The following is a 24,507-nucleotide window of genomic DNA, read 5'->3' as shown; positions in this document are numbered from 1 at the left end:
TACGACGAAGAAAGAACATCCAATCAAAAGCAGAAAATGACAATGACGTCATTTAGGCGCCAGATAAGTCATGTCCGATACTGGAGAAAGTCTTAAAAACGTGCGACGTTCTCTTGCGTTATAGATTTATTGGATAACTTTTAACGGATTATTGTTATTTTATAAAAAGTAAGTAGGAAGGTGTTTGCCTGTTTTAAATATTATTGTTTAAAGTATCAGAATGTTAATGTCACGGTTGATCATTAGTGATTTACGCTAGCTTACCCTGCTGTTTTTGTATGTCAATAATCGGCGAAGATGACAGATTTGTGGTCATTGCTGTCTCAGTTATTAAACCTTTCTTCTTAGGGAGCACACTATGAAGGCGCTTCCAGCCGAGACTGTGCGTCTGCTCTGCAGCTCTCAGGTTATTACATCTGTCCTGAATGTTGTCAAAGAGCTGGTGGAAAATTCACTTGATGCTGGTTCCTCAAGCCTTGAAGTCAAACTGGTAAATACATGTTTTATCAACACACGTAGTGACCTGTATTAAAATGTATTCATGTCATTGAGTTAGACAACAAAATGTTGAACCGTTGGCATTTCTTTTTTGTTTCTAGTCCAATGAGATTTATAAAAAATTTTTAAGCATGGCTTATGTTCAAATATTGTTGGGGCCACTCTTAATAGCCATGCTTAACCTATGTTCGTATTTTTGTTGTTAGGATAATTATGGATTGGATCGCATTGAAGTCCGAGACAATGGTTCTGGAATCAAAGCTACTGATGTTCCTGTGATGGCTGTAAAACACTACACATCTAAAATCTCCTGCCACGAAGACCTGGAGCGCCTAGAGACTTACGGCTTCAGAGGAGAGGCTCTGGCATCCATATGTGCCATATCAGAGGTTGCATCTCACTAGTTTAGATTTGATTGTATTGCTTGAGTTAGTGATGCACATAAAAATATTTGCGTCTGAAATCGTTTTTACGAAAACAATTACGGCTGATATTACAATTCTGGATTATTAAGGCTGAATAATAAAAAATAATACGGTAAAATCATTCATTTTAAATGCCGAAAGTGAATTTAGGCAGGACTGTGTTATAACATGCAGTTTAAAAAACTATCATCTTTTGAAATCTTATAACGATTATGGTAAATTAAACGTACATTAAAATGACTTAATCAAGTGCGGTGATATTAAAGATGAAATTTAGTTCTAGATGGTAGCAAAAGTACAAATGGGGAGAAATTATGTGCATAATTGTTAAATATCCAGAAACTTCCAGTATCCAACAATGACTGATTAATAAAAAATGCTAATATTTGCCAATTAATCCAATGGTACCAAAATACTGTGCATCTCCAATGAGTCCATGATAGCCTTTTTAATTCATTGAATTACAAATGTTAAATGGTTCCTCTGTAATTGACCATTTCTTCATCTACCAGGTGGTAATTACAACCAAAACTGCAGATGATGATTTTAGTATTCAGTATTCAGTCGATCACAATGGACAGATCATCTCTCAAAAGCCATCACATCTTGGCGAGGGTAGGTTTCTGCTAATGCATTTTTTAATACTCTTGATTTATGGGAACAGACTGCTTTCTAACATACCTTTTCCCTCAGGCACCACTGTGTGTGCAGCAAATCTGTTCAAGAACCTCCCTGTCAGACGGCAGTATTACTCCAACACTAAGAAATGCAAAGAGGAACTGAAGAGGGTCCAGAACTTACTCATGGCCTATGCTGTTGTTAAGCCTGAGTTAAGGATCACATTGAGCCACAACAAGGTATGTTACGGCTGTCACAAGTTCTTGACTGTGCAACTACAATGTCTTTTGAGAACAAGAATAGCGGTCAATCGGTTTTTGTCAACCAAAGTCTGAGAAAACATGAAACATCTGGGATCAAACCATATCAATATTAAAACTTTTTTTTTAAACTATTTTTAATTTGAATATATCATGATGGATAAAATGAACCTTTCACATTTTTGTCTTCAGTTAGAAGCTGATGAAAAGTAACAGGGCGTTAAAAAAGTATTTGGTCTGTAAGAATTTTTAATGTTTTTAGAAGAACTCTCTTATGCTTAATAAGACTGAATTTATTTGATCGAATAAATTATATATATAAATTAATGTCATTTATTCCTGTGAAGCAAAGCTGAATTTTTAGCAGTCATTATTGCAGTCTCAGTGTCACATGACCCTTCAGAAATTATTCTAATATGCTGATTTAATGCTTACTGTAATGCAATTATCATTATTATTATTATCAGTCTTAAGTTCAGTTATGCTGCTTAATATTTTTGGTGGAAATGGAAATACATTTTTCAGGATTTTTCGGATGAGTATAATGTTCAAAAGAACAACATTTATTTGAAAGATATCTTTTTTAACATTATAATTCTGTTTACTGGCTATCAATATAATAAATCCTTACTGAGTAAAAGATCTTACTGTCCCTAAACTTTTGAATGGTGGTGAACATTTGACCACAAGGTGGCGTCCCACATCAAAAAATGCCGTAGTATTACTCTCTAGGGTTTTACCCACAGTCAGTGACATTATGATATCAGTGGTGCTAATAGTGTTGGGCTAACGTTAATTAGAACTTATGTAACTTGTTTATTGCTGTGGTTTCTTACTACTGTACTGACTCCTACTGTGCTTCCTCGTAACAATTTCAATCTCATGGTTTAAATCCTGATATTAATCACCAAAGCAAAGCCATTCAAGTAAACAGATGTAATATAACTTTTTTAAATTATTGTTTTACGTCCTGTAGGAAAACTCTTGAAGTTGTCTATGCAGAAAAATCCTTAAATCGAAAATCAGTGCATGTTATGATGACAGCCTGGACATTTCCAGCATTTAGACACGTCCGAACTGTCATCAGTTAGAGCGTAACCCGGAAAAGTGAACATTTCATCTGCTTCTCGTCCAAAATTAGCAATGCAACCACAGGATGAACCACTAAGCCTTCGAATCTCACACTGCCACATGATCCTAAAGTAACAAGCTAAGTGGTACAAGTTCTCTGAGTGTTTTCAAAAGTCCAGTAACAGCCTGGCCTCATGATAGCGTACGTATCTGGCCTTGCTCTGTAAGACCTCACGTACCTTTCATTAAATTCATATCATTCGGGTTGTAGATCATCGGGGGAGGGCCATACACTCATTTCATGCCATCAGCACTTCCAGGCATATCTCGTATCACAAACTTTGCACTTCGCCCTGCATTGGGTTTCATGACTTCTCAAAAAGCTGTTTACTAGTCTGATCTCTTTACAGTCACCAAATTGTATATTTCAGAGCAGAGATGTGCGCTGTGGCCCGCAAGCTTTCAGAAATCAACACCTTGGATATATATACTTGCATGTGGAAGTGCCAACGACAGGCAAACGCACGGGTGTGAAAATATATGCGTAACTGCGCCCCTCACGTTGAAATGGCATTTGTGCAAATAGTTAAAAATAGTGTTTGCTTGATGCTGCCAGATGGTATGAAATCTTCATGAAAAGTTGGCAAGGCTTGTCCATGCAGTGCTCCCTGCGCAGTTGCTTTTGTAATCTCCAAACATTCCCCAAAGTATAATTGTTTATTGTGAAGACTTGATTGGTAGCTAATGGCTGTTTGCGAGCATGCAATCCCACAGGTGGTCTTATTTTAGGATGACCGAAAAATAACTTGACCCGTTTTGCCGTGTTGTTACAGGCTGTGGTCTGGCAGAAGTCCAGGGTGTCGGATCACCGAACGGCCCTCATGGCCGTGCTCGGAGCAGCCTCTGTAGCCAACATGCTCCCTGTCCAGCATCACCAGGAGCAACCAGAGGTCAGTGAAGCGCTGAGAAAACACGGGCATATTTATCGTTTCCAGCGTGAGCAGTAGGGTTCCACAGATGCACCAGCTCTAGGGCCATGACGGTTTGCGATAGGAAACACTTTTTTTTTTTTTCACAGATTGTTTTCATAAAGGAGTGTGCTTCAGGGTTCAAACAATCGGGGTTCATTACCATTGCATGTGTGTTGAGCTGACTTTAAATGTCCCTGCACTTCTGTCAGGTTGCTAAACCCAAAGACTCGTGTAACAACTTAATTCCGAACGGCTTTCCTCTCCCTGGAGAGCTGTTTCTCTTTTTCCTGGTTGTGCATTCCGCAGCGATGACTTTTTGCATGAATGACTCAGCATTCTTACCCAGGTTATACCTTATATAAAGCCGTTTTAATTTTCTGGACGGTATTCAAATCTCTAGCTTATATTTGATATGTATACATAGAAATGCTGTGGCCCTGAAGAGTGTATGGATTCTTTCGGAGACATCATCATCATCATCACTCATAAAAATGTTTGAATGTCATCATTGCATAGATGTCAAAATGTCAAACCAAGGGGCATCTTCAAACAAAATTTGGATAACAATAAATACATTTTTCCTTAACTGGTAGCCTAACAATCTTTTTTGTTTTTGCCTGGAAAGTGTATTTTTGTTATTAATTCTTTAACATAAATATCTGATATTTTGTTATCTAATGCAACAATATTTATGCATTTTAAGGGTGATTTAAGTATCCAAATAATTTGTCTTAACTTTGAAAAAATAAATCCATTCTTATAAAATTTTAACATAAACCTTTTTTTTTTTTTGCCTAAAAAGTATATTTTTGTGTTGGTTATTTATTTAAAATAAATGCCTCTTTGATTAGATATTTTGTTATATGAATTTAATTGTGTCTAAAGAGTCCTAATGCTTTTTTTTCAGAGTTAAAATGGTGTTATTTGAATCATAGAAGCTGTAGACTTACAAATACTGAAAGGCTATGTATCTTCGCGAGACCACGTGTAACGTTTACCTTGCAGCGGTCAGGGATGGATCAGCTTACAGTCAGTGTCAGCAGTGGACCTATGTACTGAATGCGGCAAACTTTGCGACATATACAGCAGTGAATTAAAGGAGCCCTCAGGGACTGCAGTGTACGTGGTGAAAGGGCCTCAGAGGGACGTAACCTGCCTGTTTTGGCCAGAGGCCACAATCCCACTGCTCTGGCACAGATTTAATACACTGCTACAAATGCAATGAGCAAGAATTAGTTCAAACACATAGATGTTATAAAGTATTACGCATTGGTAAAAAAACTAAATTTGATTTAATCCAGTTTAGTGACATTTCTTTCACTCACAAAGACATACATGTGAAGATTTAATATGTGCTGCAGCAGTAGAGTATCTGTGCTACATGTGTGTTTTCTGCAGGTGTAATGTGTTCACTGCCTGCAGTGCTCCTTAACACTAATCGTGCTTGACTAATCTTGAGCAAGTTTGGGTCGCTCCTATTATGCAGCATATTTTCAAGTGTATTCCTATCATTGATGTATTGGATTTAATAAAATATGGAAATCATGTTAGTTTTCTTTCAAAACAAAATCACAATAAAGTGAACATGGGGTGAATTTTTGATTGTTTAGATATTTTTGCCATGACCCTGGAACCAGAATATATATATTAGATGTGTATATATATCTAATATATATATATATATATATATATATATATATATATATATATATATATATATATATATATATATATATATATATATATATATATATATATATATATATATATATATATATCTCGGGCTCCTATGTTTAGGTTCAGTAATTGTACTCTAATGGCAATGTATAGGTCATTTTCTATGCAATAAAAGTGAAATAACTGAATATAAATATGGGAGCCTGATGAAAATGCTAATTAAAAAAGAAAATAATTCAGACAGCACTTAAAGGCTTTTTCATATGAACTCTTCATATATATCTTTGACCCTCTAACAATAGCACTCTCTATTCTTTAAAAAAAAAACTTGTCCCTTTTAGACTTGCAATCTATTAATTTACTAACTGCTTGTTTTCTTAAAAAAACAACACAGAAATATTTTTGTATTATATTCTATCTATTTGTTTTCTTTTTTTGTTATACAATGAACAAAAGCAAAACAAAGTCTCTAACACTAGCTTGTTTATTCTTTTCTATTGTATTGGTTATCTTTTTATTTATTATATAATTAATTATATATTATAACTATGTTTGGCCAACTGAGACTTGTTATATCACTTGCATATCATTGCTCTTTTGTTGATTTTGATTGCTTCCATTATGCTCTTTTGTGAGTCACTTTGGTCACATCATTCTACACTTCATACGTCATAATGACAAAGCAAAAAACAGGCTTTTAACATCTTTGCAAATTTATGAAAAATAAAGTACTTAAAACTAGCATTAAATATTGGTTATTTTTATTAAGAAATATTCCAGCCATTTTATTTTTTCATCCCTTTTTTTCTAATCAAAATATTTCAAGCAAAATGCTTTTACTTTGGAATAAATATAAAATTGATGACACTTACATTTATTGAGAGCCATTTACATTGGTAATCAAGTATTTTTTGTTTTACTTTCATCCCGTTAGTCGTTTGTAATCCATTCCACAATAACATTTGGTATGTGTTACAAAAATGGGTTTGATGAATTGTGTCATGTTTTGTGGTATTAGCTGATTTGTCTCACTCTAAATCATGACATCCTGTCGATGCCTAGTGCTTGCATTATGGGTGCCCTATGTTCGAATCTTGCCTCGAGGAACTCTCTTGACTTTCTTTCCTCTGGTCATTTTTTCCTATACCAAATACTCCAAATAAACCATTTGATTTTTTTCTACTTATGTCAGCATAACACTCTCTTATCTCCCCTTCTTTCATCTAATGGCTCTCCTATCGCAGAATCTGCCTCTCGTTCTATAATTATCTCTCCGTTACGCAGAACCGTATAGGTCATACAGTACATGCATGACATGGTGATTTTAACTCGGGCATTTGGCCTGATCTCATCACTGCCCTGCTGGAGAGGATGCTATTGTTGGTGCACACATGGTGTCCTACTTTGATATGCGAGGCTGATGAAGAATGCACAACGCTAGCATTGTCTAAATTCGCTGGCTCATTTATGTGTGATTTATTCATGCTGAGTTTCTTCTTACAGAACACGCATTTAGTAGAGCGCTACGGTTTGTATAGAGTCCCTACTTGCGTTTCGCGTTTGTGTAGGAATAATTCTCTGTAGGCACACTTCAGTGTTTGGCTCGAGCTGTTCTTGGCAGCTCGCTCCTCTCCTGCTGAACGTATAGCAGAACACATTACGTATACAGCTACGTGCGAGGATGGTTTTCGCTGAGTCTTGCCAATGTTCTGCAAAGCCATGTACCAGATGAGAATGCATCTTTGCTCACCATTTATTAGTTGTAAGTCATCCTAGCATTCTAGGAATTGGTGGGCTTTACCAGGAGTTAACTTATGGCCTTGAGAGGAGGATCTGTTGGAGTAATCAGTCATTAGCTGCACACTCATCATCAGGTTGAGTCTCATGCCAAGACCATTGCTAACACTTTACCCAACCCCCCGCCATTTTCAGATTTCAGATTTCAGCGGGGCGTTCGATTTTTCATAAACCTCTGTAAACTGCGTCATGCATTTGACATTTATCTTGCATAATCTTGCAGATGTTGTGAAAATGTTTAATTAAGCTTAAATGTGCTTTCTCTTCTTTCTTTCTTTTCTATATTTATTGATTTATTTGTCCAGGCAAAATGCTGTCCCAAATAGTGGCAACCTCATGCAGTAATAATTGTTTTAAAAATTTTAACAAATAAGTTAAACACACACACACACACACATATATATATCAATAAGATGATTTTATTTGTTTATGAGTTAAATTAATAAGCAAGGATGCATTAAATTGATCAGTTGATGGTTAATTGATTTTTGTTATATATATATATATATATATATATATATATATATATATATATATAATTTTTTTTTTTTTTTCAAATAAATGGTGTTCAGTTGAAATTTGTTTTATTATATATATATATATATATATATATATATATATATATATATATATATATATATATATATAATTTTTTTATATATATAAACACCAAATCAGCATTTTAGAATGATTTGGTTTAGTTGAGCTATGAGTTAGTTAAATTATACAAATATTTCACAATATAATTGTTTTTCTTTATTGTGTTTTTGATCAAATAAATGCAGCCTTTTGATCAAATAAATGCTGCAAAATCTATTTCTTTCAAAGATTTTAAATCTTTCTGCTGAATTCCAAACTTCCACAGACATAGGGACTTGAGTCGTGTCTAGGTTTCAGCATATTGTAGAGGTGAGCATGTTTTTGCTCTCAAATGAGTTTTGTCATTTCTTTCTCATTGAAACGTCTAATATTTTTGCTTTATATGTTATATATACAATCACAATCAAAAGTGCTTTCTGTCAGGTTTCTTCCGGAAGTTCTGGAATGGTTACAGGCTTTCTGAGTAAGAGTGGGACATGAAGCGGGTTTGCAGTTGACAGTTTTTGTGCTGTGGCCGAGATCCTTCTGCCGTGGAAGAGTCCAGAATAATAACTTCCATTCAGTGCACAAAACAGAAAGGACTGGGTCACCTACGTCACCGTAATTGACAAATGTGGCAAAGTATACAGAACATAAGTGTTGATTGTGAAAGTCACAATACCCCTGATTATCAAGTTTGTCAGAGACTCCAATTAAAATGTCTTCTTGCCAGCCAACTGCTGTGCTTGTTAATTCCAAATGGTGAGCTCAAGCATCACAATCCAGCCCTAGATCACTGATTAGTTTGGAGCTGTTTCTGCTGCATTTAGCCAACAGAAACATTGCAAATTTTAGCAACTTGGCCACTCCATAGTTAGGAGATGACAAATGGGTTCTGATAGCACAGTGAAGTCTTGATTGGTTACTGCAAAGTGGGATAAATGCCAGCAGTGTGTCATTTTGTTTGTTTTGGAATAAGTTCATAGAAGCCTCAGTGTACCCTGACAGTTAATGAGTATGGCTTGTGGCAGAGAGGAAAATTCAAGAAAAACGAAACTAGATTTAATATGGAAATCTAGCTTCTTAATAAACATTTCAATAAATGTGGATATATATAACTGTTTTGGTATGCATTCATGGCTTAAAGTGACATTCACAGAAGTCTTATGTTTGCACAGATTGGCATTGATGGATTCTTTCCCAAACCGGGCTCAGATTGTAATTCCACCAGCTCCTCTACGCCTGATAAAACATTCATCTTTGTTAACAGTCGACCCGTGCATCACAAAGAAATACTTAAGGTAAAGCAACTGCCGTATACCCACAACACTAATTTACCTATGTTTATTTACTGTTTGTGTATGCAAATACATGAATTTCTCTGTAAAATTAAATGTCCTTGATTAGCTGTAATAAAATGTGATATCCCAAACCTTGAATTCATCCTAGATCATATATATTTGTACTTGTGTTCAAGCCTACATGAAATCTACACTAGAGTTTACAAGTTTGGGGTCAGTAGTTTTATTTGTATTTTTTTTTAAGACTTATAGCAAGGATGCATCAACTGTTTTTAACATTAATAATAAGAATAAATACTTCTTGAGCACCAAAACAAAAAACAATTCTAAATTGCATGGATTAAATTTAAAATATATATAAAACCAAAAACAATTACTTTAATTTGTTAAAAAAAATTCACAATATTATTGTTTTCACTGTATTTTTTATCAAATAAATCCAGCCTTGGTGAACATAAGAGACTTTTTAACTAAAAAAAACAAATAATTACTGACCTTGAATAGTATCTGGATATTTGAGGAAAATTTAAATGTGTGGATTCTAAATCTGAGAAGAAAAAAAATGTATTGAAATATAATAAATGTAAAAAATCATCAACATTTCTGGTTAATTGTTTTTTTTCTTCAAATATCAGAAATATAATTTTTTAATCATTTTAATTCCAATTGTTATCTGACATTAAAATAGAAATCCCTAGCTTTCTTTATATGTTACAAATCTCTTTTAAAAGTGTTTATGTTGTAATTATGAACAACTGGAAAAACCATGGAAATGCATTGGTCAAAAACAGCCTCTAGGGTCTTTGTTCATCAAAACTTTTGGCATAATTTGTTTATGCTTGCAGCTGCCAATAAAAGTGTACTACTCACAGCTCTGTTTAATACATTTCACCACGTTTAAATCAATTCTTCACATCAGTGCAGAAAATAATGCTGATTAAAAATCCATAGATTTTGTCTGGGCTTAGTTCTGTCCTTTTCATATCGTTTATTATCATTTAAAATCCTAATGTACTCTTTACATGTATTTTTTTTAAATGCACATTTACCCTACAGCTTATCAAGCAATACTACACCAGTGCGCAATCTAATAAAGAATCTGCAAACCGCCGCTATCCCTTTTCAATGATGAACATCACCATACCTGCCTCGACTGTGGACATTAACCTGACACCCGATAAAACTGAAGTGATGCTACAGAACAAGGTACAAAAGTTCAGATTTTCTCTCCTACATTTATACTTGAAATAAAACATTGTTCAATTCACAATAATGTTCAATTAACCAAACTTGAATGGTGTTTACCAGGAGGGAGTCCTGTTGGCGGTCGAGACTATGCTAATCTCCTTGTATGGGTACTCCATTGACAATGATGATCTCAAAACTGGAGGAAATCCAGTTAGTTCTGCGGATGTACCTGAGCACACTAATGTAGTGTCTACACCTACCACTGATGTTAGTTTGGACGAACCAGAACTGCTGGAAATTTCTCCCACAAATGCAGATAAACAAGATGGGGAGCTGTCCTTGAGCAACACCGCAAACACCAGCTCTTCTTCGATTTCAGAGGATTGGGTGATCAATAGAACCTCAAGTGATTTTGACAGTATTAATTCCTCATTACCTGCTGACGATGTTGTACTGAACTCTACAGCTGATTTAAACTGTAACTCCCCAAAGGCGTCTAAGAGTGACAGTGGCCCTAGTCAAGAGAGCGAAGTATCTGCCGAGAGCTGGAGCACGGGCAAGGCCTTCTCAAATCAAGTCACCGGAGAATGCCTAGAACCTGTGCAACTCCATGTCCCGAAAGCACACGAAGACCTTGGAGGTAATATGAGGTCCAGCCCGTCCAAGAGGCCTTCTAACGTCATTATGGAGAAAATGGCCAAGCTGACAGCCTACGAGCTGATCAGCAACCGCTCCGTGCGTCAGCCCTCGTCTGCCTTTTCGCTGTTTGAGCAAGACACCAGATCGCAGGTCCTCCAGGAGAACCCAAGAGCCAGTCCTCAGGATGTCACAACTGCTGTGAAAGAGAGATGGGAAAGCCTCGGGGAGGAAGACCGCAAGAAGTAAGTTTCCAGATTTCACCCTCGAAGACGCAGTTTCCAGTTGTTGTGATTCACTCTCTCTGTGTAGCAAGAGAAAAATAGATCTGCCACTAGCATGTGTAAAATATGGATTGGAAAATCTGCCTGGCTTGGTCTTGTTGCTACCTGAAGGAAGAATTGATGAAGTGTTTGTATTTTCCAGAAGACTGCATTTGATTACTTGGTTTGATGGTCAATAGGCCTGTTTTCCATTGTAAAAGAGGTATTCCGTTTTTATTTTTTCAAAAAATGCCACATTCTTTCAGTTCCTTCAGGTGCCAGAAGATTCCAGTTCATTCTATACCAGATGATTTCTGACTAATTTATTGGTCGTTTATGAGCCCAAGGAAAACTCGGGTTGGATATATGGATCTGTCTTTTTTAGCACTCTAGACTGCCAGTCAAATGATCAGACACACCTACTCATTTTTTTATTATTGCTTGTCCACATTTTAGAATCATAGTCATAGCACAAATGGAAGTATGGGAAATATGTAGTGACGAAAAAGGGTAACCATGTTTCCTAGATGCATTCCTCAAAGCAACTTAAAGCTGCAGAACTCAAATTTTGGTCTTTTCTAATTTTAATATATTTTACATTTCTTAACCTCAAAGTATAACAGGACTACTGTTATCAAAGAGGTCACCCCCCCCCCCCCCCCCACACTCTAAATCACAGCATGCAAAGTCAGCATAATTAAATGAATGGAAAGTATAAATCTTAGCCTTGCTAGTTGCAAGTAAACACATCTGAATCCTGTTGCATGTTACTGCTGTCTTAAGCATGAAATAAGCCTTGACTTGTTTTCTCGCGGCTGTATGGTAGCACGCAATTCTGAGAATCATATTTACATGGATCCGTGTAACATGGGTCCATCACATATGGGCATGCTGTGCTACAGGGTCAGAGATTGTTGACATGGATGTTTGGGGGAGGGAGCACCATGCTTGTTATATTTTGGTTGCAGTGGTCTGATGCAGCAATAAAATGCCTGGCGCTGGTCCAGGGACTCTATATGAACTTGGTTTACATCCAAAGTGCCCACACCAAGGGAACATTGCTTTCTTATTGCACAGTTTATGTGCATTCGATCCTCGTTATGAATTCCAGGCTGAAAATGCAAACCGTGCTCCCTAAATGGCTTTCATCATGTATGCGGGTGTCCACTGAGGTTCATCTCAGCAGGCAAGAGAGGATTGCGTCTTTCTTTTCTGTGTGTTGCTTCCACACTCGTCCTTTCATTGGAGATATTCTGGTTTTAGTTAAAGATAACCTTGGTGCAGTCTTAATAATGGCTAACTTTTAACAGGGTCTTCTCACATCCTTTCACATGTTATAAAACATTATAAATATCTGTACTGCCATTTTTAGTAGTTTTGATTTCCCATTTTTATATATGTAAATGTCAAGTGTCTGTTTGTACATTTTCACTGTGTTCAAGCTGTAAACTTCAAAAGCCCTCAGGTAAAGAACTCATTTCAGTGTACATGGCAGGGGATACCCTCAAGCTTCAACCTTCTGCTCCATTATGAAATCATTTATCTCCCCCATTGGCCTCCTACTGCTTTTCTCTTGCATTCAGCACATTTCATGCCTTCATCTTGATTGGTCTGGTTTTTTATCAGCATTTGCATCTTTTTCTTGCACCCGAGCTTTATGCTCTGAAACCATACAGTGCGTTTGAAACCGTGCCCGGTCCATTGTACAGTAGCAAGCTCTGTGCAATGGCACAGCTGTTAATTGGCAAGCCCATCGAGAAACTTCCAGTGGAGGGTCAGGGCTGCATGTTTTTACAGGCCCTCTCCCCCCTCCCTCGCTGCTCTCCGGCCCCCATCTGGTCACAGGTAGCAGATGTTTTTTATCTCGCCTGTTTCTGCACATTTTGATTTACAGCAGTCCACTTAGAATCACTAGAGCAAATTAAACCAAGGTTTCTTGTGTGAATTGAGGATTTTTAAGTAGTCACAACTTCTGAGCTCTTTGCTTAAATTCATCCTTACCCAGCCTGCAAATCAATGGACCAAAAGGATTGTTTCTTCTTTTGTATTTTTTATTATTATTACCATTTTCCACATACAGTATAACAGTAAAGCAATACAAATATGAAATAACCGGACGTATGGGAAGAAACAGATAATTTTATATATATATATATGTATGTGAGTATAATTGTATATATATATATATATATATATATATATGTGTGTGTATAATTTTATATATATATTTATTTATTTATTTACTTATTTTTATGACCCTGGAGCACAAAACCAGTCTTAAGTCGTTTGGGAATATTTTTAGCACCCCCCCCCCCCCCCCCCAAAAAAAACAACAACAAAAAAACCACCTTGTATGGGTCAAATTTATATATTTTTCTTTTATGCCCAAAATCATTAGGATATTAAGTAAAGATAATGTTCCAAATTTCCTACTGTAAATATATTAAAACTTAAATTTTGATTAGTAATATGGATTGCTAAGAATTCATTTGGACAACTTCAAAGGTGTTTTTCTCAGTATTTTTTTTTTTTTTTTTTTTTTTTTTTCGCACCCTCAGATTCCAGATTTTCAGCTTTATTCCGTTTTCAGAGGATGCATTATTCTCAATAATAAAAAATTTGACCCTTATGTAGAGTTGTTCCGATTCCGATACTAGTATCGGAAATATCTCCGATACCACAACAAATTCTGGCATCGGCATCGGCGAGTACATGAACCCATATACCGATCCGATACCATTTTCTTAAAAAATACCTAGTTATTAGAGTTGTGACGTTCGCGAACGAACCGATTCTTTTGAACGGCTCATAAACATGAACGATGGGAGCCGAGTCGCGACTGGAGAGGAGCCGTTCTTTCTATCGTTCTTTTTTCCTATGCGTGTTCATACAAATGAGCTCCGCCAGGAGACAGAACAGTTATAGGGGGAGGGGCGCACCCAGCGCAGGCCAACCCTTTATAGCGTGATGATATTAGTTATTAGTTGTGCATGCATTTACATTGCATTTTGTGTTCATTTAAAACTTATTTTAAAATCATTAAAAATGTTCTTTTGTGATACTGTACTTGTATAGAAATGTTTCACTAAAAGCTGTTTTCCACAGACATTCATTGCAGCCCACTTTGTTATTGTTCATTGACTTGAAGGGGCTGATGTCCTATTTGCAAAGTTTACAGTAGTAATAGTATGTAGTATGTAGACATTTCCATTTTATTTATTCTAATTTTATCTACTTAAAAAAAAAATAGTTTTCTATCAAAATGTTCTTGTGTGATAACAATGTTCTTGTGTGGAAGTGTTTGTAGTAAAAGCTGTTTTGCACAGAAATTCATTGCAGCCGGCTTTGTTTTTTATGTTTATTTGTGAGTAGGTATTGTATGAATAACATAAGTCAACGTAGTTTTACACACACACACACACACACACACACACACACTTTGTACTAAAGGTAAATCAAAATAATGATGTCACTGTCTAAGCAGAGGGATTTGTGCAACCCTATGGAATATAGTCGACACATGAGAAATGAGGTAATAATCAATATTTCAGAATAATTCAAACTCAGATATTGGTGTGTGATATCTGAGCTTTAATTATTTGACTACAAATCTCACCTCATAATACCTCCCAGTGATTATTTCCAGGATAAACTGAGATGCTCCCAAGCTGGCTTCTTAAAACTGACTAAATATTTAAAAAGAGCCAAAAGAGCCATTCTTTTGAACGGCTCTTTGAAAGGAACGGATCGCGAAGATCCGGATCCCCTCAAAGAGCCATAAATCCCATCACTACTAGTTATGACCGCAAGCTTTGCCTAACCGCTGCACGGTTCTTCTTCGCTGCTCAAAATGCATTGAAAACACAGGAAGTTGTGCTGTGTTGCCACAAGCAACCCCTGTTTAGAGCAGCGAAGAAGAAATGAAAACGCGTTAGCAGCCCTGATCTATATATGACTGGATCACTCATCACATTCTAAACTGCCAAAAGACAGTGAAGCCGCTTCTATATTATAGATCAGTGGTTAGCAGTATGTCTCTGTAGTACCGGTAGTTACAGACTCTCAAGTATATTCAGTACCGGCAGCTGCGTTCAGTCGCTTCCGTGTAAGTCAAAGCGCAGGGCTCCAGACAGTAGCCGAATATATACTAGTGTCTGTGAATATTAAACTGCAAAATACTATTTAAATATTACTCCCGCAAAATCTACATCTCTGTGGGTGACTGGCACAGATGCGCGAGAGCTCGCTGTTTTGTAGTCTCTGCTGTGTGTCATGAGGACACGAACGCATAAACCGTCACTTCATGAGAATTTACCGTTTCATTTGAGAATACTGTCATATCATAAACACAGACACTCAAAGATCTTCATGGCAGCCCATTAAAATAAATGTTTGGTTTACATGAGTAAATTGACAATATATAAAGCTACTGTTGTAGCCTACAGTAATAATAATACGTCTCTATAATAATAATAATTATGCCTAGATGGTTGCTTGTTTTTTACTTGTTTTGTTGTAAAGAGATTATCTGATTAATAGATCTTTTTTTATATTCCTAGACTTATTTGTTGCAGTTTTTTTATACAGTTATATTGTAAAACTTAAATACCTTTTTTAGTTTGCGGTGTTAGATTTTTGGCTGCATTTGAAGTTCTTTTTTGCATATGAAAATAAATAATACTGTCAAATTCATGTTAGATAATAAAAATACTGTAATAAATACAGTAGTTCACCATGTATTTGTTCATGTTTTATTGAGGGATCTGTCTGAAGCACACCATAAAAAGAATTCTAGCAATTTACACAGGGCTAGTAGTATATACAGCTGTATATACAGATACACACCCAGGTATCGGATCAGTACTCGGTATCGGCCGATACCCTGAGCCCAGGTATCGGAATCGGTATCGGGAAGAGAAAAAGGGTATCGGAACATCTCTACCCTTATGACTGGCTGTGGTCCAGGGTCACATTTAAGCATTTGTCTAGATAAAAGCATTTTTGAGATCATGAGAAACATAAATTGTTGATCAAGTGTTTATTAACTACTTCTCAGACCACATTCGAATGGTTACACAAAGGAAATACAAAATGTACAACTGGGACTGTAACGAATACATGTTCTCGTATCACATCCCATCTTAGGTATGAAAGCAAGGCAGAAAAGTCTCTGAACGCCTACAACCTTCAAAGGAAGAGGGCAGCGGAGGGAGGTGGCCAGTGCGGAGAGGGCAAGAAGCAGATGAGCGCCGAGTCTTCATTGAACAAAGCTCAAGGCGTGAAGCGCAAGGCCCCCCTCGCCAACCAGCAGGCCCTGGACAAACTCTTCTCCTCTCAGCCCTCGAGTAAGAGGAGCCCTGCCAAGCTCTCCAAACCCCTCCCGTTCAGTATAGCAACCCTCAAGCAGAGTCTTAACCTCCTCTCCTACCAGAACCGCTCAAGTGCGCAGGGCCTCAGGCTTGTAAACCGCTTGGCTTCTCACAGTGCCTGGGTTGTTTTATGCGGCAAAAAGCTCATGCTGTTGAACCCGTTTCGAGTGGAGGAGGCCTTGCTGTTTAAAAGACTTCTGGAGAATAATATACTTCCAACCGTGAGGCTGCAGACCCCTGTACAGCTGACAGATGGGTAGCCCGTCTCATTTTCTCACTTAATGATGATTCTGGATGTGTACGATCTGGAATGTATTTGTAAAGAGCGTACATGTAAAATTTGTAAACGTGGATTTGCAATTATTATATAGGATTAATAGTTGTATTAATCCTAGTTGCATTAATCCTTTATTCTACATTGCAATACTTAATCAACTATCTAATAATTATTTGCATATTAACATACACGTCTTTTCCCAGGGTGCTTGGTGGGCCAGAGTACATGGATGTTCTCCTGAACATGGAGAAAGACAGTGCCCGCTTCAATGGAGACATCTACTTTACCGATCCTAGGCTTGTGGCAAACGGTTTTGAGATTAAGATGATTCCAGGTAACGCTCAAAGAAATATTTCAATTTGCTCTTCATTTTTTAAGAAGCATAGTTACCCAAAAATGTAAATTCTGTCATCATTTACTAATGCTTCTACGGAACACAAAAGAACATAAAATGTTGGTAAGTTGGTGAGTTTAAAGAGCGTTTATACACGGTCCATATATTTTTTCAATTATTAATACTGTCACAATTTAAAATAACTTTTTTCCCAATATTTGTAATTGTAGCATGTCATGGTTTTCACTAAATTATTAAGCAGCACAAATGTTTCCAACTTAATAAGAAATGTTACCAAATCAGCATATTAGAATCATTTCTGAAGGATCATGTGACACTAGACGGATCAGATTTGCCATAATAAATTGCATTTTAAAATATATAAAAATAGAAAACAGTTTTTTATTCTAAACTGTTAAATAAGAGACATAAGATACTTCTTTTAAAAACAATTTAAAATGTTAACTGTTCCTTTTAATATAGATGTACAATAAATAGAAATATTGTACAATATCTGGCCAGATTTGAACAATTTCAGTTTCCCACTTTGCAAATTTTAGATAAATATTCAGAAATATAATATAAGTGGTAATTTCAGCAATTTTGTGGGAATCCACTTTGCAGTCAATAAATCATATTATGGAAATATTGGTATTCTATCAGCTCAACTTTTACTCCAATATTCAAAACAATCATTTGCATTTGATACAATTAAAAATAATACCTCTTTTATTAATATGTAACTCAAAAGAGTCATAATCATGTAAAAAAACAATGTTGTTTGACATTACACAACCCAATTGTTTTATTTGATTTGGACTCACGTTCTGTTTGGGTGCTTTGGAGTGAGTCTGTCACCAAATTGTCTGGATTGCACTTTTCCATTACATACGCATACCTGGAAGGTCTCATTTTAAACGGAGTGAACTACTTCTTTATAGGCATTGGAAAAGATCATTCAACTTCCAATATATGATGATAATGCTTAATTTGTAGTTTTTAATAACTTTTAATATCCGTGCTGTTACCTTAGAGACGTTGATTCCCGCTGCGCAGAGTGATGAAGTCATTGTTTATACAAATTGCTTAAGTGGAAAGTGCTGTGTCAGCACTTCTTTTTCCCTACACAGCTCGGTGTGGGCACATGTGTAATATTAAATTGTTTTAAAAAGTGGGGGCTTGATTCTAAGGGATTGGTCCACTTCCTGTATGACACTGGTTTTTGAGATGGCCATTAAATGCGTTTGCTTGAATTCGCTGCCCATTCCCTCCTCACGCTCATCATGTGCTGAGGAATGGAAGAGATTCTGAAATACTTCTACACGTTTTTTTTCTTCTTCTTTTTTCTTTGCCAGGTTTCTCTTGAGAAAATGTGCCTTTATTAATTCAAGGGTCATGCTGTTTAAAGGTCTCCAGGATTGTCCAATTTGATTTAACAAAGGTTGGACCCACTGGACATCATTAATGCCGCAGTTCACAAATTGTTTTGAAATGTCAAATATAACGGCTTGAATAACAGGATTACAGTCAATTATTTCTGACAGAATTGCTTATGTCTGATTAGTGAAGAATGAAAGTAATGTGTTTGCTTTAAATGTTTTCTTGTGCATTTTTCAGATGCCTTGTGATATTATAAAACATCTCTGTTTCTAGTGTCAGTGTGACAGTGCTACATAATCATTACCTCACTTTCTGAAAACATTGTTTTAATCCTATTGTAGAAAGAATATTAATAACCACCTGTTATTTAGTGTATTTTTAAATAAGGAATATAACAGCCACTCGACAATGTTTAAAATATAACACAGCGACAAAGGCCTTATTGATTTCTTACAGTGCTTGCCCAAAATCTTTTATGTATATATTTAATAAAAACAGTACAGATTTATAAAATCAGACCCTTATGGGTTTCTAGACTCTCAAAGTAACATTAATATATGGTCTCTTATGCTCACAAAGGTTGTATTGATTTGATCAAAAATACAATGATATTGTGAAATACTGATACAGCTTAAAATAATTGTTTTCTTTTTAGATCTATTTAATCAATTTATTGTTATAATTTTTAAACATACAGGGATAACACATTACATTTAGTTGTATGATTTTAACTAATTTATTCTTGTAATGGCTGTCTCCAGTCTTCAGTGTCACATTGTGCGTCAGAAATCATTTTACTGTGCTAATTTGTTGCTTAAGAAACAATTCTTATTATTATTAACATTTGGGCTGCTTAATATTTTTGTGGAAACTTTGATGCATTTTATCCAAGAGTCGTTGAAGAATAGAAAGTACAAAAGAACAGAATTGATCGGAAATCTTTAAATGTCTTTACTCTCACTTTTGATTGATTTAACATGTCCTTGCTGAGTAAAACTTAATTTCTTAAAAATAATAATAATAAAATCTTACTGAACCTAAACTTTTGAATGGTAGGATAAATAAAACTTACAAAGTAATGATTCTGAACATACTGTAGTATTACTATCCATCATATATAACCATAATTTTATTGTATCCTTGCTGAATACAAGTAATAGTTTAAAATTAACGTTAGTGCATGTTTAAAAGAAATAAACTCATTTATATGCATAAATGCACATGCTCTACTGTTATGGTTACATGCACGCTTAAAGAAAAAGTGCTTTTTAAAAAATTTTCTCTAAAATGTTACTTTTCCATTAATCTATGCCTTTTATTTGATATGAAAAGTCAGGCAGAAGCAATCAAATATTTAATTTAGGAAAAAAGAATAATAGTTATATATTGTGCAAACACTTTTTCGGGTTTAGAATCAGCTTATTTTATAATGTTGTCCTCTCTCTAAGGAGGCTGCCATCTTAGTCCTCATTTGACCTTATTTTGCCTGTTGTTATGGAATGCACTTAAGACTTCCCCCTCAGCCCTGTTCCTGTAAAGTGTCCTGTTGGCACTGGTAATGGTCATCATGGCTGAAGCTGGCTCGCTGCCTGAGCTTTTGCCAGCACGGTGGATTTGCACTGAAGTGTGGTGCTGTGGAGAAAAATTGCCCTTTACAAAAGGGAATAGTTTCTGAGCCAACTTCCAGGGATTTGGCAAAAACATGCACCAGATTTCTAGCCCTTTCGAAAACCCCAAAGTATTAAACTTTGGCACAAAACTTTCCCCGCACCGTTTGTCCTACAAATATGAATGATACCTCAAATTATTCAGCTTGTTGAGAAGAAGTGTCCTATTATATTTGCAAATGATCAAATTTACACCTGGCAGATGATAAAAAGGTTGGGAAAAAAATCCTAAAGTGTTGTTATGAACTACAACTAAACTATTACAATTCGGTTTGTCAAATTAAATAAAGCTAAACTAAAAATACACTGCAAATGATGATTAAAAACTTTATAGATGTTGTATTGGAAAGTAGCTAAAAAAGGTTGAAGTACTAATATTGCTAAAACTAAGCTTAAAAAAGGCTACAGTAAATAGAAATGTTTAAAATATAAAAATAAAACAAGAAAAACAAAAGCAGAAAATTACTTAAACTTAAAAATGGCAAATATAAAAATATTAAACAAGAACAACAACCATACTAATAATAAAATGTAGGCTTGCTAAATGTCTATTTATTTATTTAACTACTACTGTTATCAAAATGGTAAATTCAAAAGCAATTTATGTTAATGTACCATGGCCTTTGCCCAAATACTATAGTTAATAAAATTGTTACTAAAACCATAATAAAATTAATAGGTATAAAATAAAATAAAAAGTATTAAAATTCCTAAATGTTTCTATAATTCTATTACTGTTTCTGTTGCTGTATCTATCATTTTACTATTTGAAGATAAAACAAAAACTTCATTTTAGCCGAGAGGCTGCTGAATTTGGCCTGTGAACAGCATTATCTGAAAAATACTAATGGTATACTGTAATAGTATATAAATAAAACTACAGTAACACTGATGTGAAAGGATGTTAATTTAACTTTGCCTATAGTAAGAAACCACCTAATAACCCCTCAAAACACTCTAGCAACCACTTAGCAATGCCCTGGTGAAATAAATCATATAAATCTAGTACTTGCAATGAGAGACTCATTGTTTTCGAGTGTTTAGTCAATATGTAACGTATTGACACTAATATAATTTTTTTAAGCATGACAAGTCAGATTTGGGATGGCTGCGTCTCGTTTTAAAGCGCATCGAGAAGAAGAAAATGTTTTGTCTGCTGTACCTTGATGACCTTTCCACACATTTCACCTCTTCATTTAGTTTGCGTCTAGGGAAAAGCAATCATCTTTAAATCATCTGTTGAAAACCTCCTCCACCTTGGTTTTTCTTTCCAGTCCACAAAGACATGGTAATAGCGTAATTTGGTGCGATGCCCGTCTGACTTGGTTTCCAACCAGCGTGTAAATCACAATATTTATTTATTATTTTTTTCCTGGAGAATGTTGTACTTGGAGTTTATTAATCCTTGCTTGTTGCTTATCTTGGCCAGGTTCTTCGTCTTCTGAGAGGCATGTTGAAGTGATGGGCATGGCCGACTGCATGCCTTTCTTCGGGATAGGAGACCTGAGGGAGATTCTGCAGGCTATAAAGGTCCGGGATGCAAAAACCGTGAAGCAGTGTAGACCTCTCAAAGTCTCAAACTACCTAGAGGTGAGAGATGCTACTTGGGGCATACTTTTTAATTATCGATTTTTAAAGGGTCAGTTCACCCGAAAATGAAAATTAGCCTGTGTTTTACTCACCCTGGAGCCATCCTGTCTATATGACTTTCTTCTTTCAGACGAATCCAATCGGAGTTATATAAAAAATTGTCCTGGCTCTATAAGCGCTGTCATTGCAGTGGGCAGGTGTTTCTATGTAACAGTCCACGGTAAATAAAGCATGTGCATTCGACGGTCAGCAGAAGTAAGAGAAAAGTGTTTATTACGTTTGAAATCTGGATATTTTTTCTTAGAAAAACACATGGATTCGCTACAGGAGGCCTTCATTCATGCCCTGGAGCCGTGTGAAGCATGTTATATTATGGATGCGTGCACTTTATTTAACGTGTTTTGGACTGTTAAACAGAAACACTCGCCCAAAACAACGATACAGCTTAGAAGAGCCAGGACATTTTTTTTTATAATTCCAAATTCATTGAAACAGATTTGGAGAAATTTAGCATTGAATTACTTGCTCACCAATGGATCCTCTGCAGTGAATGGGTGCCATCAGAATGAGAGTCCAAACAGCTGATAAAAGCATCACAAGTAATCCATACGACTCTAGTCAGTAAATTTTCATCTAGTGAAGTGAAAAGCTGCGGGTCTGTAAGAAATAGATTCATCATTAAGACATTTTTAACTTCACTTTTGCTTCTGGCCAAAAACAAAAGTCCTCTATCCACAATACTGCTTTCTACAGTAATAAAAAGATTAGAAGAATCGGGAGAGAAAAATACCCAATCACGAACCTTTAATAACCAAAAACTATTTGAAACAGTTCTAAACAAACATGGATTCTGGTGTGAGAGGCCAAAAAAGGTGGTTATTTTTTCACTGGTGGAAGCGTAATTATAGAATATAAACTTGTATTATGGTGGGAAGCAATTTAAAACTTTTTACTTCACAAGACATCAATTGATCAACTGAGGTCATGGTTTATTGTGATGTTTTTATCAGCTATTTGGACACTCATTCTGACGGCACCCATTCACTTTGTGCAAATTTTAGACACGAGTTAGAACTTTTTAGCTGCCTTTTTGGTTTAAGAACTGTCTTTCCCCCACTTCTTCCTTTCAGAGTGAAGCTGTTAGACTAGCTAGACAGTTACCTCTGAACCTCACCAGAGCTGATGTTACAAACACGCTTTGCCGAATGAAACAGGAACTTGAAGAGGAGAGTCAGGCCTGCATTCACAGACGACCCTTTTTTCACGAGCTGGTTACTGTTCCCGAGACTGAGCAGGATGCTCTGCAAATCATGTCTAATACTTGCTGAGGATTTCAAGGACTTTGTTATAAGACCAAGTTGTCACTAACATTTATTGTACCATATACTATTATGAAAATTGTCATTTGGAATAATAAATGTTTGCCTTATGTTGAATTACGTTTTCATTCATGAGTTGAGATATAAATACTTGATTCGTATTCTGAGTGTTTAATCAAGATGCATTTGTGTTACATAAGTGGGTTTAACCCATAATGTCGTGCAAGATCCATGCACATCACCATTTTATTTTTCATAACACCATATGCAAATAAATTAACTATAATTATAATGCATTAAAATAGTTGCTTCAGTCCATATCTCACAGTACTGAGTCATAAATGAGGTTAATGTTTATGAATGATTTTATGAGGGCAACATTTTTTTTTTTTTATATCAATTATGACACATTAAGACACATTTTGAAAAACCTTTTTAGGGATGTTTTGCTTTTCTGTCTTACAGGGGTCATATGATGTTACATGCACTTTTAAAAGTTGTTTAAACTGAAATGTGTGTTGGCAGTGTGTACACAACCACACTAAAATGCTAAAAATCCACCTAGTGTTTTTTTTATTTTATTTTTTATACCTGTTAAGTGTCACTCACATTTTTGAACATAGACTTGAAAGTGCATGATCCAAACCTAAATTTTTAAAAAAGAACTCCTGTTATGATGTAGGTTTTTGAGGTGCACTCTTGCCATAAATTAAATTTCTTACAGAAAGATTTGTGTTGTGTGAGCGCTCAGACGCTCTGATGTAGATCTAATGCTTATTTTGTATTTAAAGTGGCCACAAAGCAAACAAGCTTGTTGATCTAGTGCAGACTAACCACAAGGAGGGTAACAGTCCTGCAGTAATGACGTCACTAAAACAGTTTTTTGACTAACCTCCGCCCACATTAATTCACAAACAGGGGGCGTGGTCTTGTTGTGCTCTGACGGAGAGGAAGGAAGAGCTACATTTGTGTTTGCCATGTCATTGAAACGCTGTTATTTTCATCTCGGAGTCCAATTATCTTTGTTTGGCCTTCCCATGGATGCTGTACTTGGAGATTAATGGTTACAATTTATGTTTAACTCGGTTCTCGAAAATTATAATCCACATGAAAAAATATGTGCAGCACATTTTACTGAGGACAGCTTGCTGAGGACAACTTCCTCAATCTCAATCAGTTTGATGCCGGATTCGCACAAAGATTATTCTTGAAAGATGGAGCAGTTCCCTCTTTGTCTGGAGAAGGCGTTGTTTATGGACCACAACCGGTAAGTGTATTTTATTATTT

General features: G+C 35.8%; 1 protein-coding gene across 2 annotated transcripts; it reads left to right on the top strand.

Moving 5' to 3' along the window:
* The first annotated feature begins 31 nt into the window (after positions 1 to 31).
* On the top strand, positions 32 to 23,337 carry LOC127965514 (PMS1 protein homolog 1). 2 transcript variants are annotated; one of them, XM_052566347.1, is made up of 13 exons: positions 32 to 168; positions 349 to 490; positions 705 to 887; positions 1,436 to 1,538; positions 1,617 to 1,780; positions 3,706 to 3,822; positions 9,075 to 9,197; positions 10,254 to 10,403; positions 10,506 to 11,266; positions 16,430 to 16,909; positions 17,134 to 17,264; positions 21,741 to 21,901; positions 23,032 to 23,337. In XM_052566347.1, exons 2-13 carry the CDS (start codon positions 359 to 361, stop codon positions 23,227 to 23,229), a joined length of 2,703 nt encoding a protein of 900 aa, XP_052422307.1. In that variant the 5' UTR covers positions 32 to 168; positions 349 to 358; the 3' UTR covers positions 23,230 to 23,337. The 2 variants fall into 2 exon arrangements, with proteins under 2 accessions (XP_052422307.1, XP_052422308.1); XM_052566348.1 differs by lacking the exon at positions 16,430 to 16,909.
* Positions 23,338 to 24,507: the final 1,170 nt, after the last annotated feature.

Source organism: Carassius gibelio, chromosome B9 (genome assembly GCF_023724105.1).
Source record: "Carassius gibelio isolate Cgi1373 ecotype wild population from Czech Republic chromosome B9, carGib1.2-hapl.c, whole genome shotgun sequence".
Lineage (NCBI taxonomy): Eukaryota > Metazoa > Chordata > Actinopteri > Cypriniformes > Cyprinidae > Carassius > Carassius gibelio.
Note: the sequence above shows the minus strand (reverse complement) of the source record. Positions and strands in the feature narration are given on the sequence as shown.